Here is a 17,079-nt window from a genome sequence, read left to right as displayed (position 1 = left end):
GGAGCACATTTTCACGTCCACTTAATGCGAGAATTTGGCAGAAAATACGCACAAAATATCGTAAATCTCGATCCAATCTTTGAACTGGAGCTATCTGTAGTGTGCAGTTCTACATGGAACGGCAGCTCTACCAAGTGAGCTACAGTGTGTTAATGTTCTTGTGTTTTCTGCTTTTGTGTTTGCGTTGTGAGTCAATGTTTTCGTGTTTTCTGCTTTTGTGTTTGCGTTGTGAGCTAATGTTTTCGTGTTTTCTGCTTTTGTGTTTGCGTTGTGTGATTTGTGTTTGCGTTGTGAGTTAATGTTTTCGTGTTTTTTTGCTTTTGTGTTTGCGTTGTGAGTTAATGTTTTCGTGTTTTCTGCTTTTGTGTTTGCGTTGTGAGTTAATGTTTTCTGCTTTTGTGTTTGCGTTGTGAGTCAATGTTTTCGTGTTTTCTGCTTTTGTGTTTGCGTTGTGTGATTTGTGTTTGCGTTGTGAGTCAATGTTTTCGTGTTTTCTGCTTTTGTGTTTGCGTTGTGAGTCAATGTTTTCGTGTTTTCTGCTTTTGTGTTTGCGTTGTGAGTTAATGTTTTCGTGTTTTCTGCTTTTGTGTTTGCGTTGTGTGATTTGTGTTTGCGTTGTGAGTTAATGTTTTCGTGTTTTCTGCTTTTGTGTTTGCGTTGTGTGATTTGTGTTTCGGTTTTGAGTGAATGTTTTTGTGTTTTTTCGATTTGCGTTTGTGTTTTCTGTTTTGCGTTTGTGTTTTGCACCTCAGGGCCACCGTAGACTATCCATTGTTAGCAATAGCAGTGGACAACAACGCTCTACCTGGTATTTTGTGCTCACAGCGCCCTCTGCTGGACACGTTATTCATTACTTTTGAATATCAGGCGATCGTGGGATGAACAGGTTTCTACGACTGCACTGTTGTCACGTTAAATAAAGATGATGTAGATTTTATATCACGAGGAGCCACAGAATTATGAGCTGCTTTAAAACATGGATGTAAACGTCCAGATGAAAAACTCCTTCTTCTGTACGATGTATAACGACAGAAGAGGAGATTATTATTATTATTCCACACACTGATCTCTAATCTCTCCGTGAGTCCATCACTGTCTCTAATTAACCTCGTCTCCGTCGCTTCGTCCTCGCTTTTCACCGTTTCCACGTCAACGGCATAAATTACTGAGACGACGAGGGTCAGGACATTCCTGCGCTAATCTGAGATTTAATCTGAGCTTTAATCTGGAACTGCTTCATTTTACTGTTTTCAGTTTGTTCAGGTTGACATTCCACAATAATCTGTTTAGACTTTTTGTCAAATTACGACATTTTGGACAAGTCTGACTCCATTCTGAAGTGTTTACAGTAATCGGACTATGAATCACAGGATCCTGGTACGTTAGTCTGACTAAGTCTAGCTCTATTATAGTCTGACCAAGTATTTACAGTAATCGGACTATGACTCAGGATCCAGGTACGTTAGTCTGACTAAGTGTTAACAGTAATCGGACTATGACTCACAGGATCCAGGTACATTAGTCTGACTAAGTCTAGCTCTATTATAGTCTGACTTAGTGTTTACAGTAATCGGACTATGAATCACAGGATCCTGGTATGTTAGTCTGACTAAGTCTAGCTCTATTATAGTCTGACCAAGTATTTACAGTAATCGGACTATGACTCAGGATCCAGGTACGTTAGTCTGACTAAGTGTTAACAGTAATCGGACTATGACTCACAGGATCCAGGTACATTAGTCTGACTAAGTCTAGCTCTATTTTAGTCCGACTAAGTGTTTACAGTTATCAGACTATGACTCACAGGATCCAGGTACATTAGTCTGACTAAGTCTAGCTCTATTATAGTCTGACTAAGTGTTTACAGTAATCGGACTATGAATCACAGGATCCTGGTATGTTAGTCTGACTAAGTCTAGCTCTATTATAGTCTGACCAAGTATTTACAGTAATCGGACTATGACTCAGGATCCAGGTACGTTAGTCTGACTAAGTGTTAACAGTAATCGGACGATGACTCACAGGATCCAGGTACATTAGTCTGACTAAGTCTAGCTCTATTTTAGTCCGACTAAGTGTTTACAGTTATCAGACTATGACTCACAGGATCCTGGTACGTTAGTCTGACTAAGTCTAGCTCTATTATAGTCTGACTAAGTGTTTACAGTAATCGGACTATGAATCACAGGATCCGGGTATGTTAGTCTGACTAAGTCTAGCTCTATTATAGTCTGACCAAGTATTTACAGTAATCGGACTATGACTCAGGATCCAGGTACGTTAGTCTGACTAAGTGTTAACAGTAATCGGACTATGACTCACAGGATCCAGGTACGTTAGTCTGACTAAGTCTAGCTCTATTTTAGTCCGACTAAGTGTTTACAGTAATCGGACTATGACTCACAGGATCCTGGTACGTTAGTCTGACTAAGTCTAGCTCTATTATAGTCTGACTAAGTGTTTACAGTAATCGGACTATGAATCACAGGATCCAGGTACGTTAGTCTGACTAAGTCTAGCTCTACTTTAGTCTGACTAAATCTAGCTCTATTATAGTAAAGGTATTTGCAGTAATCAGACTATGAATCACATGATCCAGGTACGTTAGTCTGACTAAGACTAGCTCTATTTTATTCGGACTAAGGCCGATTCACATGATATTAAGAAAACTGAATTATCGTCTTAGTACTTTTAACATGTATATACACACCAGCCGACAGAGGGCGCTGTGGCTTAGTGGGTCAAAGCACCTGTCTTGTAAACAGGGGATCCTGGGTTCAAATCCCAGCAGTGCCTTTAAAAGGTTTCCTTGAGTCAACGATAATGATGATAATAATAATGATTATAATGGAGAAATCCATTTGGCTCCAGGTCAAACTTTGCGTAACCGTGAGGTTTTTTCATTACAGTTAATAATGAAAATAGGTTGATGGTTACATCTGTTACCAGGTGAGTGGTTTTTGACATCATCTTCACACAGTAATTTCACACTGTGTGTGTGTGTGTGTGTGTGTGTGTCTGTGTGTGTGTGTGCGTGAGAGTGAGAGTGAGGAGAGAAGAGTGTGGAAACTTTAATTACACACACACACACACACACACACACACACACACACACACACACACACACACACACACACACACACACACACACACACACACAGCTGTCATTACAGTCAGAGAAATGTGGGTCAGCCTGGTGGTGAATAGGTACACACTGTAATGTGTTACATAATTAAAGTAGTAATGATTCCTGCCAACACTGATCTGCTCCACAGAGCTTTTCCACACATTCTGTCAACAACACTGTGTTCACCGCACGCTAGCGTGGAAACATCGCTGCTGTCACTGTGGTTTTACACGTTTGTTAGCGTTTGTTAGCGTTTGTTAACGCGTTCATTGTCACGAGCAGCTGCAGTCCAAACATTCTTCTTAAAAAAGAGACAAAAGTCAGAATTCCTGAGTTGAGAGGACGAACTTGCTAAAGGAACGTACAGCAGCACAACATCAGCAACACTTTTAACGTTAATGTTAACATTGTACAGTACAGACATCAGAGACATCAGAGACATCAGAGAGACGTCAGAGACATCAGAGACATCAGAGAGACGTCAGAGACATCAGAGAGACATCAGAGAGACGTCAGAGACATCAGAGAGACATCAGAGAGACATCAGAGACATCAGAGTGACATCAGAGACATCAGAGTGACATCAGAGACATCAGAGTGACATCAGAGAGACATCAGAGACATCAGAGAGACATAAGAGAGACATCAGAGACATCATAGACCTCAGAGAGACGTTAGAGAGACATCAGAGACATCAGAGACATCACAGACGTCAGAGAGACATCAGAGACATCAGAGAGACGTCAGAGACATCAGAGATACGTCAGAGACATCAGAGATACGTCAGAGACATCAGAGAGACATCAAAGACATCATAGACACATCAGAGAGACGTCAGAGAGACATCACAGAGACGTCAAAGAGTCACAGAGACATCACAGAGATGTCAGAGACATCAGAGACATCAGAGAGACGTCAGAGAGACGTCAAAGACACCAGAGAGACATCAAAGACATCAGAGACACATCAGAGAGACGTCAGAGAGACATCACAGAGACGTCAGAGACATCAGAGACGTCAGAGAGACATCACAGAGATGTCAGAGACATCAGAGACATCAGAGAGACGTCAAAGACACCAGAGAGACATCAAAGACATCAGAGAGACATCACAGAGACGTCAGAGACATCAGAGACATCAGAGACATCAGAGAGACGTCAAAAGACACCAGAGAGACATCAAAGACATCACAGAGACATCACAGAGATGTCAGAGAGACATCAGAGAGACATCAGAGACATCAGATGGTCGTGGACAGAAAGTTGGTGTGAGGACAAACAGAACTCGTCTAAACCAACACCGACTCTGGTTTTGGATCAATAATGTCATTGACAGATGTCCTGGATACAGAGACACGTCAATATGTGTTTATTCAACAACACACAGCAGCAGCAAAGACAACGACAAAGACAAACAACGACAAAGACAAAGACAACGACAACGACAACGACAAACAAAGACAAAGATAACGACAAAGACACACAACGACAAAGACAACGACAAACAGACGCACACAGAGCAGGATCCTGAGGAGGAACTGGTCACATGATCAGAGCAAACTTCACTTTTATTCCACCACAGTCACCATTCTTACAAATAAATAATCTGGATTACAATGAGATTACAATGAGATTACAATGAGAACCACTTTAAACTCAATGTTTTTTTATTATTATTAACCATTAAAATGTAATGAATATACTGTCGAACATAATGAGGACACAGTAAATGTCACTGACATAAAACAAACATTGTTTTTGTTTGTTGACCTGATTATTTCAAAAGAATAAAACGTTAAAACCTATTTAAACATCTGTTTCACGCACTTTTTATATTAAAAATAAACACAAACATGCTATATTTTCTTTAGACAGAAGCATTTATTCATTTGACTTCATTATTTTTGAGTCTTTTACTCTCAGAACCGTAAGTGTCTCATTTGAATAAACCTTTAGCCTGATCATTAAATGTCAATGTTTTTTAGTAAAAACCTTCACTGAGCATTAATCAACACAACATCGCCACCTGCAGGATTATCAGAGAAATTACATTTATGCTAAACTGAGGGAAAAATTGGTCAAAATTGACGATTAAAAAATATACAATTTAAAAATAAATGAAATCACAACAACGTGTCATTCATGATGTTGTTTTTCTAGTGACACAGATGAAAATAGAGATTATAATCTGTGTTAATGGTGAATCTTTGAGTTCATAAGGTGAAACTCGACCTGTCAAACACACAAGATTTAGTGAGTCTTTGGTAAACTTCACGCCCTTAATCACGAACACAGGCACAATTATTATTAATAAATAAAATGTTAAGTCGTAAAAAGACACTAAAGTTCTTCATAAACTTAAACAATCACTCATTAAAGAATAATTAAAGGGTGCAAATGTTGCAAAAGCGAGAAATAGCCCTCACTTCACCGAACCTCATGTAAAATAATGTTAAATTAGTTTTGATTCGGTCGCTCACGGCAGTCGATTGTTTATAAAACGTCAAATACCACTTTTCCTTGAGAAATATGAATTGTTCTTTAATTCGGCGTCATTTTAAACATTAAAATAAACACTGCTTTAATAAAATATCTTAAATTGAAGTTTCTCTTTATGGTAAAACGCGCGAGAAGTGACTCTAAAAAGAAACATATTCATGAGATAATAATAATGACATTTATGCCGAATGAGAGAAAAACGTGTCCGGTTACGTTCTGTGCGTTAAACCGTGTTCTTTGACGCAAATTAACTGTTAATAAGCGCAGTTTTCAACGATGTTCGGCGGCAGCGTTACTCACCGTCGGAGCGGCGGAGGCGGCGGCGGCGGAGGCGGACACCTGCAGCTCCATCCGCCGGCGAACCTCCACCTCAGAGCCGTTACCGCTCCACGCGTTTGCCGCTGACAGCGCCAGAGTCTCCATGTGTGTGTGCGCGCCGCGTCCGCGTCCGCTGCTCTGCCGCGTGGACACGAGAGGAGCGCGAGCTTCCCGCCGTCCACGCTCCACGCCCCTCCCCCCTCCTCCTCGCGCGCTCCTGCACGAGAGGAGAGAGAGAGAGAGAGAGAGAGAGGCTGATTGACAGGTGTGCAGCACGTGGGTAAGAAACAACAAACAACAAACATGTTTAGAACAAACAAACAAACACTGCCGTGTTTACGTCCGAAGTCGCGTCCGAGTTTATCGCGTTCCTGTTCGGAAATCGTGGAATATTGTTCGGCTAAGTATCCCGAGCTAGCCACTGTTGGCTATATCAGTCGACAACAACACTCGACAACACACACAAAAACAACATAGCAACATGTTTACGAACAAAACAAAGAACAATTTGCGAATTTTTTAAAACTGTGAAATAACTACGACAGAAGTTTTTACAAAAGGCGGCCATCTTGGGATCCTTTGATACTGTGTAGTGGAAAAGTGCTATTATTGTTCCACTCCCCAGATTAAGTCTCCTCGTTTGTCCGTAAAATAGCGACGCTTAGCTCTCGTGTCGCCCGGTGACATTCCCACGCTGCACACAGGAAGTGGCGGCAGCGACAGCATTGACATGGAGCTGGTGAAGTGAGACTGAAAACGCAAAGAAACAAAATCACGGAAAGTTTCCGAAGTGAATTCTACTGCGAAACAAAAAAAAAACACCTTGGCTCCGCCCGCCCCTGCTCTGCTGGTGTATGCACACAAACACTCCCTCACTCAGGTCTGAAAACAAACAGTGTTACGTTGTCTCTGTTCATGAAGTTACGTACTGCAGCTTTAAACAGTAAAATCATGATTTATATCCATTTAAATCTTGTTTTTTAACAATTTGTAAATTCATACATATATTGTGTGTGTGTGTGGACTGAAGCTCCCTATGGTGACCACCAGATGGCGTCCTACCCACGGAAGACACCAGAGGGAGCTTCAGTTCTGCTGCTGCTGCTGTTTTTAAAGACACATTTGAATAAAAACAGCTTTAAAAATAAACATTGTCATTTATTCACTCATTAATATTCATGTTTACGTTTGTTGATTCACTCTCTGCCAAAATGTAAAGTTTTTACACAAAATAAAATCAATAAAATAATGATTAGTCACTAACTTATCTCTTGTTATTATTAGTTAATTATTAATTAATCATTAGTTAACAAGGAGCTGATTATTGGTTTAATTAGCTAATGATTAACTCATTATTGGTCAATAATTAGGAAATTATTCATAAACATTTTCATTAGTTAATCATCAGCAAGAATTTTTTTTATAAAATAAGGAAAATGATTTGACTCGGTAGCGCCCCCTTTTGACAAAGCCAAAACTAAGTTGCACCAAATTTCACAAAACTTGGTGGAAACATGTAACAGTCCGAGGCGAACAAAAAAGTCTATCAGGACCGTGACCTCAACGCAACAGGAAGGCGGCCATTTTGAATTTGGCGTCCGTCTTGGTGATTTGCTCAATTCGTAAAAAATCTACGATCTCGTCTGAGTAACGAGCAAAATACATGTCAATTATTACTAGACACGTCAAAGATGAAAAGTTATCGGAAGGTCTCGCAGAACAAAAAGGGGGTGTGGCCACGGCAGCTGACTCTGACCCAACAGGAAGTCAGCCATTTTGAATTTGGCTAGCATTTCACCACAACAAAGGAAGCGGGTGGTAACTTACGCCGTACGTCGAGATAAGACGTCAAACATGGGCCGAACCTCAGCTCAGGGTTCAGCTGAAACATGACTCAGCAGAAACTGCTCGACTTTGTTCCGATCAAAGTTCAGACAAACACTTTCAGACCTTTGTGTTTGTTTGTTTTAGTCGCAGATAAAAACGTAGCTTCGCTCAAACTCGTCATCGTAACGTAAACATGAAGCTTCCCGTGTTTCTGCTGCTGCTGCTGCTGCTGCCGCTCTGCTCGGGTACGTTTATCGCATTTCATTCACGAATATTTAACACGCTGGCGTATCTCACGTCGTTTGTTTGTGTGTTTGTGTGTTTGTGTGTTTGTGTGTTTGTGTGTTTGTGTGTTTGTTTGTTTGTGTGTTTGTTGCAGCTCACAGGTTTAACATCAAATGTTACGGCCAGGACTTCCTCATGGTCAACAACGATGTTCTGAAGTGCAGCGCTGACGTGGAACAGGCCTGTTTCACCAAAGGTAGAGCCTTTTTATCGACCGCTATTGCTAACTATTGCTAACAATGGCTCAAGATACATTTGGGTCCATGTTCTTTGTCTGAATGTTGTTGCGTTAATGGTACGTTCCAGTATTTGTTGGAAGTCGCCACCTCCAGTCGGATTTCCAACTCACAAACAGTTCACAAAACGACCTCATAAACTTTGACATTGGATTCCAAGATGGCTGCCTTTCGCATCAATAGTTAGCATTAAGTTAGCATTAGCATTATTCTCTCACAGTTAAGTACTGAAGCTTTGTCAGTTGTAAACATAGTACTGTTTTGAATTTAAAACACCGTGTAGAGCGTAGCATTGTTAGCGACTGGTATTGCTAACAATGGCTCAAGATACATTTGGGTCCATGTTTTTTGCCTGAATTTTGTTGCGTTAATGGTACGTTCCAGTATTTGTCGGAAGTCAAAACGCCCCCTCCAGTCGGCTTCCCAAGTCAGAGAGTTCACAAAATGACCTCACAAACTTTGACATTGGATTCCAAGATGGCTGCCTTTCGCATCAATAGTTAGCATTACGTTAGCGTTAGCATTGTTTCTCTCTTAGTGGTTTCAGTTGTAAACAGTACTGTTTTTTTGTTTTAGTTTCAAGCACCGCGTGGAGCGCAGCGTTGTTAGCGACTGGTATTGCTAACCATGGCTAGTCTAACGTGCACTGACTCTGAGGTGATGTGATGGAACGAACCATGTGGACAAAAAAAACAAAAAAAAAACAGAGGCGAGGAAAAACTAAAATATTTATATTTTAAAGTCATTATACAACTTATTCAAGGTTATTTATTATATTACTGTCAATAAATGGTAAAATTCTCTGTGTTACGTACTGGATCTTTAAATCTTTGGTCTTTTGATGACATGATTGATGACGTGATTGATGATTGATGACATGATTGATGACATGATTGATGATGTTATTGATGACATGATTGATGACATGTTTGATGACATGATTGATGACATGATTGATGACATGATTGATGACAAGATTGATGATGTGATTGATGACATGATTGATGATTGATGACATGATTGATGATGATTGCTCGTGTGTCTTCAGTTAACGGGGAAAAAGGTTGCACTCGGCTGGAGAACTGCTCTGGAGAGAGTTGGACCTGTTGCCATACAGACCTGTGCAACGGCTGACCAATCACAGCGCGGCGAACGTTGGCGTGACAGGAGTCACAGGAACGGGGGGATCGTTTCCCAGAATGCAGAGCGTGTGCTTGTGAACTTTGAGTCATGTGTGAAACTCGAATAAACTCAAAGTGTTCACCAGACTGTGTCAATCATTCCGAGAACATGGTGCAAACAGAGCAGATGGGGACAGTCGTTATTCACGTTACCATGGTGACGTGAGGAGGCTGAAGGTCTACAGGTGTTTTCAAAATAAAATCAATTAATATTCACACATATCACAATAAAATTCCCAAATAGATACTTTTACTTTTTTTTTTGTACTTGTTGTGATTTTAACATTTTAAATAAACAAGAAAAGTAAAACAGAAAGAATACTGTTATTCAGCTGTGTGATGCGGTTACCGTGGCGTCCAGCAGGGGGCGGTGTCTCCCGCGTCCACGTCCGTGTGTAAACAGCGCAGAGGAAGAGTCGTCGTGTCGCGGCAGCTCCAGTTCGGTGGTTCCGGGCGTGTTCGCCGCTCATTAAAGTGTCTGCTGGACCTGAACTGAGTGGATTAAAACGCCGGATCAGAGGTAAGAAGAACGGGCACCGACGAACCGGGCCCTGAGCCGGCGACACACCGGACACCGAACCGCCCGCAGCCGTTACACTCCTGGCGTTAGCATTAGCCGTTTCCCGTTAGCTTCCAACAAACTGAAACTTCACAAAAGTGTCGTCGTTACCGCGAAGACGTTAATAAACACACCGAACCGGTACCGAACCGGTAATACACACACCGAGGCACAATATACCGACTTTATATCGACATTGGATCGAGTAAAGTAGTGTTAAAATGTCTGTGATGACGGCTACTCGTTTAAAAGGCTGTTGATTATTAGCATCATATTTATTAATAATGAATAACTCGATAAAATCGAGAAAAATAATATGTATGTGTATATAAATATATGTATGTGTATATATGTATATATATATATATATATATATATATAAATGTATATGTATGTATATATATATATATATATATATATATATATATATAAATGTGTTTAAATATGTATATATAAATACCCAATATCACTGGCTAAATGAGTGTTATAGTAGAATTTGATCATATTTATAGTGTGTATATATATATATGTATATATATGTGTGTGTGTATATATCTATATATATATGTGTGTATATATATATATGTATGTATATATGTATATAAATGCCTAATATCACTGGCTAAATGTGTGTTATAGTAGAATTTGGCCATATTTATAGTGCATGTGATTGTTTATAACACATGTAGATATTCTTAATTTAAAGAAATAAAGCAAATATTATCTTAAAATAATGGTATTAGTAAGTGTATAGTATATTTTATTTTACAGTGTATTTAGTGTGTATTATTTATTATTTACAGTGTATTGTTGTCACTCTCAACTGAGTCCAGAGAAACGACAGCTTTATGTCCTCGTATGTCTCCTATATCAGGATGTTAAGAGGAAACATGGACGACGTTCAGGGTAAAGTGTGGATGTTAAGAGGAAACATGGTTAAGAGGAAACATGGTTAAGAGGAAACACGGTTAAGGGGAAACACGGTTAAGAGGAAACACGGTTAAGAGGAAACATGGTTAAGGGAAAACATGGTTAAGGGGAAAGTGGAGCAAATAAACCACAAAGCTCCTCCTGACAGAACACAGGTTTCACTCTGCTCGTCCTCTGACGTCATCACTTATCTTCAAGTATAATCTGAAAAGTATTTCCAAACATCTGAGTCACTGAGGCTCGTCCACATTGTTGCTACATATCTGCTCACTTCAAGATACATGAAGTTATATCAGGTACAGAAGTATTCATACACAAGTACAACTACCAAGTACACCAGGGCAGCATTGGACCTGGTACTGGTCCTGATACTTTACAGTCTGACCTGATACTTTACAGTCAGATCTGATACTTTTTTTTTGAGTGAATGTGTGAACATTAGTTGATGATGTCATTAACAACAGTGTGCGTTTATTGATTATTGACAGATGCATTACTACAGATATGAAAACACTGAGGTGAGCTGCTGCTACAAGTATCTGATGTTCAGCTACAACATCATCTTCTGGGTGAGGCACACACACACACACACACACACACACACACACCAATCTATTATCTGTTTTTCTCTGACTGTGGCTGAACAGGAAGTGACGTCACGACTTCCTGTGTGGTTAAACAGGAAGTGAGAGCAGTTATGAAACATCCTGAGCCACAGTTTTATACTTTTATTGATGAATCAAAGATGTAGAAGATCTGTGACATTGAAGTAAAGAGGTCTCACTCTGTACATGGACACGATGACACTTTTTTAACTGTGTGTGTGTGTGTGTGTTTGTGTGTGTGTGTGTGTGTGTGTGTGTGTGTGTGTGTGTGTGTGTGTTACAGTTGGCTGGTGCCGCCTTCATCGCTGTTGGTTTCTGGGCCTGGAGTGAAAAGGTGAATAAACACATACACACAGTCAGGAGAGGTAACCATGGTAACCATGGTAACCAAAGTTCTGTGCCTCTGACACACTCACGTATGACATCATCGGGGCTTTCAATCTTTGTGGGTGTGGCCTCTTGTTCACCAATATTGCTCGTGTGTGGTTCAGGGTGGGTGTGGCGAGGGGCGTGGCTTTCATGTGTGTTGTGGTGAACAGGGCGTTCTGCTGGACCTGACCCAGGTGACCCGGCTGCATGGTTTCGATCCAGTCTGGTTGGTTCTGGTGGTGGGCGGGATCACCTTCACCCTGGGCTTCGCTGGCTGTGTGGGCGCACTGAGAGAAAACATCTGTCTGCTCAAGTTTGTACGTTAAAAACATCCGTTTGCTCAAGTTTGTACGTTAAAAACATTTGTCTGCTCAAGTTTGTACGTTTAAAACGTCCGTCTGCTCAAGTTTGTACGTTAAAAACATCGGTTTTCTTAAGTTTGTATGTTAAAAATATTCGTCTGCTGAAGTTTGTACGCGAAAAACATCCGTTTGCTCGTTTGTACGCGAAAAACATCAGTGTTCTTAAGTTTGTCGTTAAAAACATTTGTCAGCTGAAGTTTGTACGTTTAAAACGTCCGTCTGCTCAAGTTTGTACGCTAAAAACATTCGTCTGCTGAAGTTTGTACGCGAAAAACATCCGTTTTCTTAAAGGCCACATTATACTTCTCCGACTGCGTATGCGTTATCCGTCTGCATCACCACGGAGACGCCTCGAGCATTTATACTTCTGCGTCGTGGTGACGGACACTCGCTGCAATTTCCCGCCCGATCAGTAGGGGTCGCTGCGCAAGGTTGTTGTGATTCTGGCTACAGTGAGCAATGGCGTCCGAGAAAGAAAGAGAGAGAAAGACTGTTGTTGTTGAAAAAGTGGCCGTTTCTCACTTTTCTGTGTCACGGAACGCAGTTTTAAGATAATTTGAGGCGAGAAATTGGCCATTTAGAGTCTAAACATGTGCTGTGTGTGTTAAGATATGACGTATTTATAGTTCGGCAGCGGCGTTATCGGCGGGGATCAGCTCCGCCTCTGTCAGGACGCCCGGAGCGCACTGAGAGCCGGCACAGAGCAGCTTAGCTCAGCCTGTCCTGAGGACCAATCGCAGCTCTTGCCGTCTCCGTAGTCCCTTGACGGAGTGACGGACACTTAAAAAATATTTCGTGCAGACGGAGACTACGCAGAGACTCTTCGACAGTCTCTGCGTCGACGCAGAGTCTCTACGTAGCCTACGCAGAGCACTTTACGCAGAAGTATAAATTGGGCTTAAGTTTGTACGTTAAAAACGTCCGTCTGCTCAAGTTTGTACGTTAAAAACATCAGTTTTCTTAAGTTTGTACGTGACTGTTTCAGATCAGTTCAGTTATATATATATATGTATGTTATATATATATATGTATGTATATATATATATGTGTATAAATACAATATCCTTTTTCCCTCTCAGTTCTCCGGCGTCATCGGCTTCATCTTCTTCCTGGAGCTCACAGCTGCTGTGCTCGCCGTGGTTTTTCAGAGTCAGGTCAGAGAATGGATCAACGACTTCTTCCTGACAAACGTCAAAGCGTACAGAGACGACATCGACCTGCAGAACCTCATCGACTCGCTGCAGAGGACGGTAACCACCTGACCCTAGACTGAACAGAACCTCTGAGCGTCAGGTTCTGATGGTTCTCCCTGTGTTTGCTCTCTGAACAGAACGAGTGCTGTGGAGCTCAGGACCCGACAGACTGGGAACAGAACGTCTACTTCAACTGTAACGTCACCAATCGCAGCAGAGAGAGGTGTGGAGTTCCATTCTCCTGCTGCATCACTGACCCAGCTGTGAGTTCAGTACTCATAAATACTCATCAGTACACATCAGTACTCATAAATACTCATCAGTACACATCAGTACACATCAGTACTCATCAGTACACATCAGTACACATCAGTACTCATAAATACTCATCAGTACACATCAGTACTCATCAGTACACATCAGTACTCATAAATACTAATCATCAGTGTTTCCTGATGTAGATGTCATCACTTTTCACGCCGATTCTCTTTGATAGTTTGCTATAATTTTGATTTAACGCAGAGACATGGTGAAGAGCTGAGAGGAAGGGTGTACTTCTTTACTCTCTCCACCAGAGGGCAGGCATCAAATTTGTACATGCAAAACATCGGTGCGCTTTAGTTTGTACGTTTAAAAACACCCGTTTGCTTAAGTTTGGACGATAAAAACATCTGTCTGTTCAATTTTTTAAATTAAAAACGTCTGTTCGTTTAAGTTTAAACGCTAAAGATTTCTGTTTCGTCTAAGTTCGTACGATAAAAACGTCTGTCCCCTCAAGTTTATACGCTAAAAAGTCTGTCCCCTCAAGTTTGTACGTTAAAAATATCTGTCTCTTCAAGTTTGTACGTTACAAAGGTCTGTCCGTTCAAGTTTGTACGTTAAAAACGTCTGTCCGTAGAAGTGTACGTTAAAAACATGTCTGTTCAAGTTTGTACGTTAAAAACGTCTGTTCGTTCAAGTTTGTACGTCTAAAACGTCTGTCCACTTAAGTTTGTACGTTAAAAATGTCTGTCCACTTAAGTTTGTACGTTAAAAACGTCTGTCCACTTAAGTTTGTACGTTAAAAACGTCTGTCAACTTAAGTTTGTACGTTAAAAACGTCTGTCCACTTAAGTTTGTACGTTAAAAACGTCTGTCCACTTAAGTTCGTACGTTAAAACCATCCATTGAGACGGTTTACTTCGTGTTTTGTGGGTTTAAAGTGAAACTCGTCAAGCTTCATTCTTAGACACAGGTCGTTTCGGTTTGGTTAAATTGAGCTGAGCTCAAACCTCAAAGTCGAGCTTATTCAAACCACCATCTACCACCACTTGTCATCACTGGATTGGTTGCCATGGATACATGACTGTGTGTGTGTGTTTGTGACAGGACTCGGTGGTGAACAGTCAGTGTGGCTACGACGTGAGGAGCAAAGACAAGGTGAGTTTCTGACCACATGATCACAGGAAACAGGAAGTGTTGAGTCTGACGTGTCAACTTCCTGTGCAGAGCGAGTGGAGTAACTTCATCTACATGAAAGGCTGCATCGCTGCTCTGGAGGACTGGTTACCACGTAACCTGTACGTGGTCGCTACCGTCTTCATCGTCATCTCTCTGCTTCAGGTACGACAACGCAGTAATACTGATGCTACGTCTGTGTACCGATGCTACGTCTGTGTACCGATGCTACGTCTGTGTACCGATGCTACGTCTGTGTACCGATGCTACGTCTGTGTACCGATGCTGCATCTTTGTACCGATGCTGCGTCTGTGTACCGATGTTACGTCTGTGTACCGATGCTACGTCTGTGTACCGATGCTACGTCTGTGTACAGATGCTACGTCTGTGTACCGATGCTACGTCTGTGTACAGATGCTACGTCTGTGTACCGATGCTACGTCTGTGTACAGATGCTACGTCTGTGTACCGATGCTGCGTCTGTTTACCGATGCTGCGTCTGTTTACCGATGCTGCGTCTGTTTACCGATGCTGCGTCTGTGTACAGATGCTACGTCTGTGTACCGATGCTACGTCTGTGTACAGATGCTACGTCTGTGTACCGATGCTACGTCTGTGTACAGATGCTACGTCTGTGTACCGATGCTGCGTCTGTTTACCGATGCTGCGTCTGTTTACCGATGCTGCGTCTGTTTACCGATGCTGCGTCTGTGTACAGATGCTACGTCTGTGTACAGATGCTACGTCTGTGTACAGATGCCACGTCTACGTCTGTGTACAGATGCTATGTCTGTGTACCGATGCTATGTCTGTGTACCGATGCTATGTCTGTGTACCGATGCTACGTCTGTGTACAGATGCTACGTCTGTGTACAGATGCTACGTCTGTGTACAGATGCTACGTCTGTGTACAGATGCTACGTCTGTGTACCGATGCTACGTCCGTGTACCGATGCTACGTCTGTCTGCCTAAATGTTTACGTTAAAAACATCTTTTCATGAAAGTCTGTACGTTAAAAACATCAGTCTGCTCCAGTTTGTACGTTAAATATTTACGTGTAAGTTTGTATTTTAAAAACATCAGTCTACTCAAGTTTGGACGTTAAAAACTTCTTAATGTGAAAGTTTTTACTTTCACATAAAGATCTTAACGTATCTTAACGTAATAGTTTATACATAAAAAACATCTTTTGTGAAAGTTTGCATGTGAACATCTTTTTGTGAAACTTTGTACGTTAAAAACATCTTTACGTGATAGTTTGTACGTTGAAAACATCTTTACGTGATAGTTTGTACGTTAAAAACATCTTTACTTGTGGTGATAGTTTGTACATTAAAAACACCTGTCATTCTCTCTCTGACCAGATGGTGGGGATATACCTGGCCAGGACTCTGATCTCTGACATAGAAAAATCCAAATTCAGCTACTGAAGTCTTTATCGACGTGGGCGGAGCTTAGACATTGGGGGTGTGGCTTAAGCCCGATGCCTTCTCTTTCTCCTGCTTGTCTGTACTTAAGTTGTTGCCATGGAGACTGAAAACATGGCGTGTTTGTTTGTTTACATTTGGCCGATGTTTTTATTTTATTTTTTCACTTTTTAACACTTTTCTGCTCTAAACACTTTTTTTTTATTGATCTACTGTGATCTGTGACCTGATTGGCCGATCAGTGCCTTCAAAAGAGGATTTGTATTTGTAGACTGAAAAGAGGCGGAGTCAGTGATGTCATCCAGGTGAAGTGCACTTCATGGTTCATGACCATGCTTTTTTTCTTTTCTTTTTTTTTTTAAATATCAGCTCATTAAAAACACGACTGTCCCTTTAAGAACCTTCACGTCACGTGATCACGTTTGATCTAAGATGACGATTGAAACAACTTTATTGACAACGATTGACACAGACGTTTATTTTTGAATAAAGGAGGTCTGATGTGAGGTCTGAGCTGGATTTAAAAAATGTGAAGTGAGAGGATGAACGAGTGAATGTGAGGATGAACGAGTGAGTGAATGTGAGGATGAACGAGTGAGTGTGAGGATGAACTAGTGAATGTGAGGATGAACGAGTGAGAGAGTGAGTGAATGAGTGAATGTTTGCTGATTCTTTTCTTAAAATCTGTTGAAGTGAATTTCTACATTTTTATATTCTTCAAAA

The 17,079-nt window shown here is 41.1% G+C and overlaps 2 protein-coding genes across 2 annotated transcripts in view; one reads left to right on the top strand and one right to left on the bottom strand.

Moving 5' to 3' along the window:
• Positions 1-5,937, bottom strand: part of LOC310933754 (melanopsin-A-like) — a gene marked incomplete at its 3' end in the record, with an annotated part of 14,523 nt that extends 8,586 nt beyond the window's left edge. Inside the window, exon 1 of the mRNA XM_083897320.1 lies at positions 5,926-5,937. The remainder of the gene's footprint in view (positions 1-5,925) is intronic.
• A 3,950-nt stretch (positions 5,938-9,887) lies between these two features.
• On the top strand, positions 9,888-16,995 carry tspan14 (tetraspanin 14). The gene is made up of 9 exons (XM_083897852.1): positions 9,888-9,992; positions 11,450-11,530; positions 11,850-11,900; positions 12,106-12,252; positions 13,377-13,547; positions 13,628-13,753; positions 14,859-14,909; positions 14,979-15,092; positions 16,294-16,995. Exons 2-9 carry the CDS (start codon positions 11,450-11,452, stop codon positions 16,357-16,359), a joined length of 807 nt encoding a protein of 268 aa, XP_083753978.1. The 5' UTR covers positions 9,888-9,992; the 3' UTR covers positions 16,360-16,995.
• Positions 16,996-17,079: the final 84 nt, after the last annotated feature.

The sequence above is a fragment of the Microchirus variegatus genome, assembly GCF_963457635.1.
Source record: "Microchirus variegatus genome assembly, chromosome: 11".
Taxonomy (NCBI): Eukaryota; Metazoa; Chordata; class Actinopteri; order Pleuronectiformes; family Soleidae; genus Microchirus; species Microchirus variegatus.
The sequence above is the reverse complement of the archived record's forward strand: the minus strand, read 5'-3'. Positions and strand labels throughout refer to the sequence as shown.

What these genes read in the sequence shown, in the direction of transcription:
- tspan14 (XM_083897852.1), top strand. Translation starts at nt 11,450, where the DNA reads ATGCATTACTACAGATATGAAAACACTGAGGTGAGCTGCTGCTACAAG. An exon ending in ACATCTGTCTGCTCAAGTTT is followed by an intron (nt 12,253 to 13,376) that starts GTACGTTAAAAA and finishes TTTCCCTCTCAG; the next exon opens with TTCTCCGGCGTCATCGGCTT. An exon ending in ACGTGAGGAGCAAAGACAAG is followed by an intron (nt 14,910 to 14,978) that starts GTGAGTTTCTGA and finishes CTTCCTGTGCAG; the next exon opens with AGCGAGTGGAGTAACTTCAT.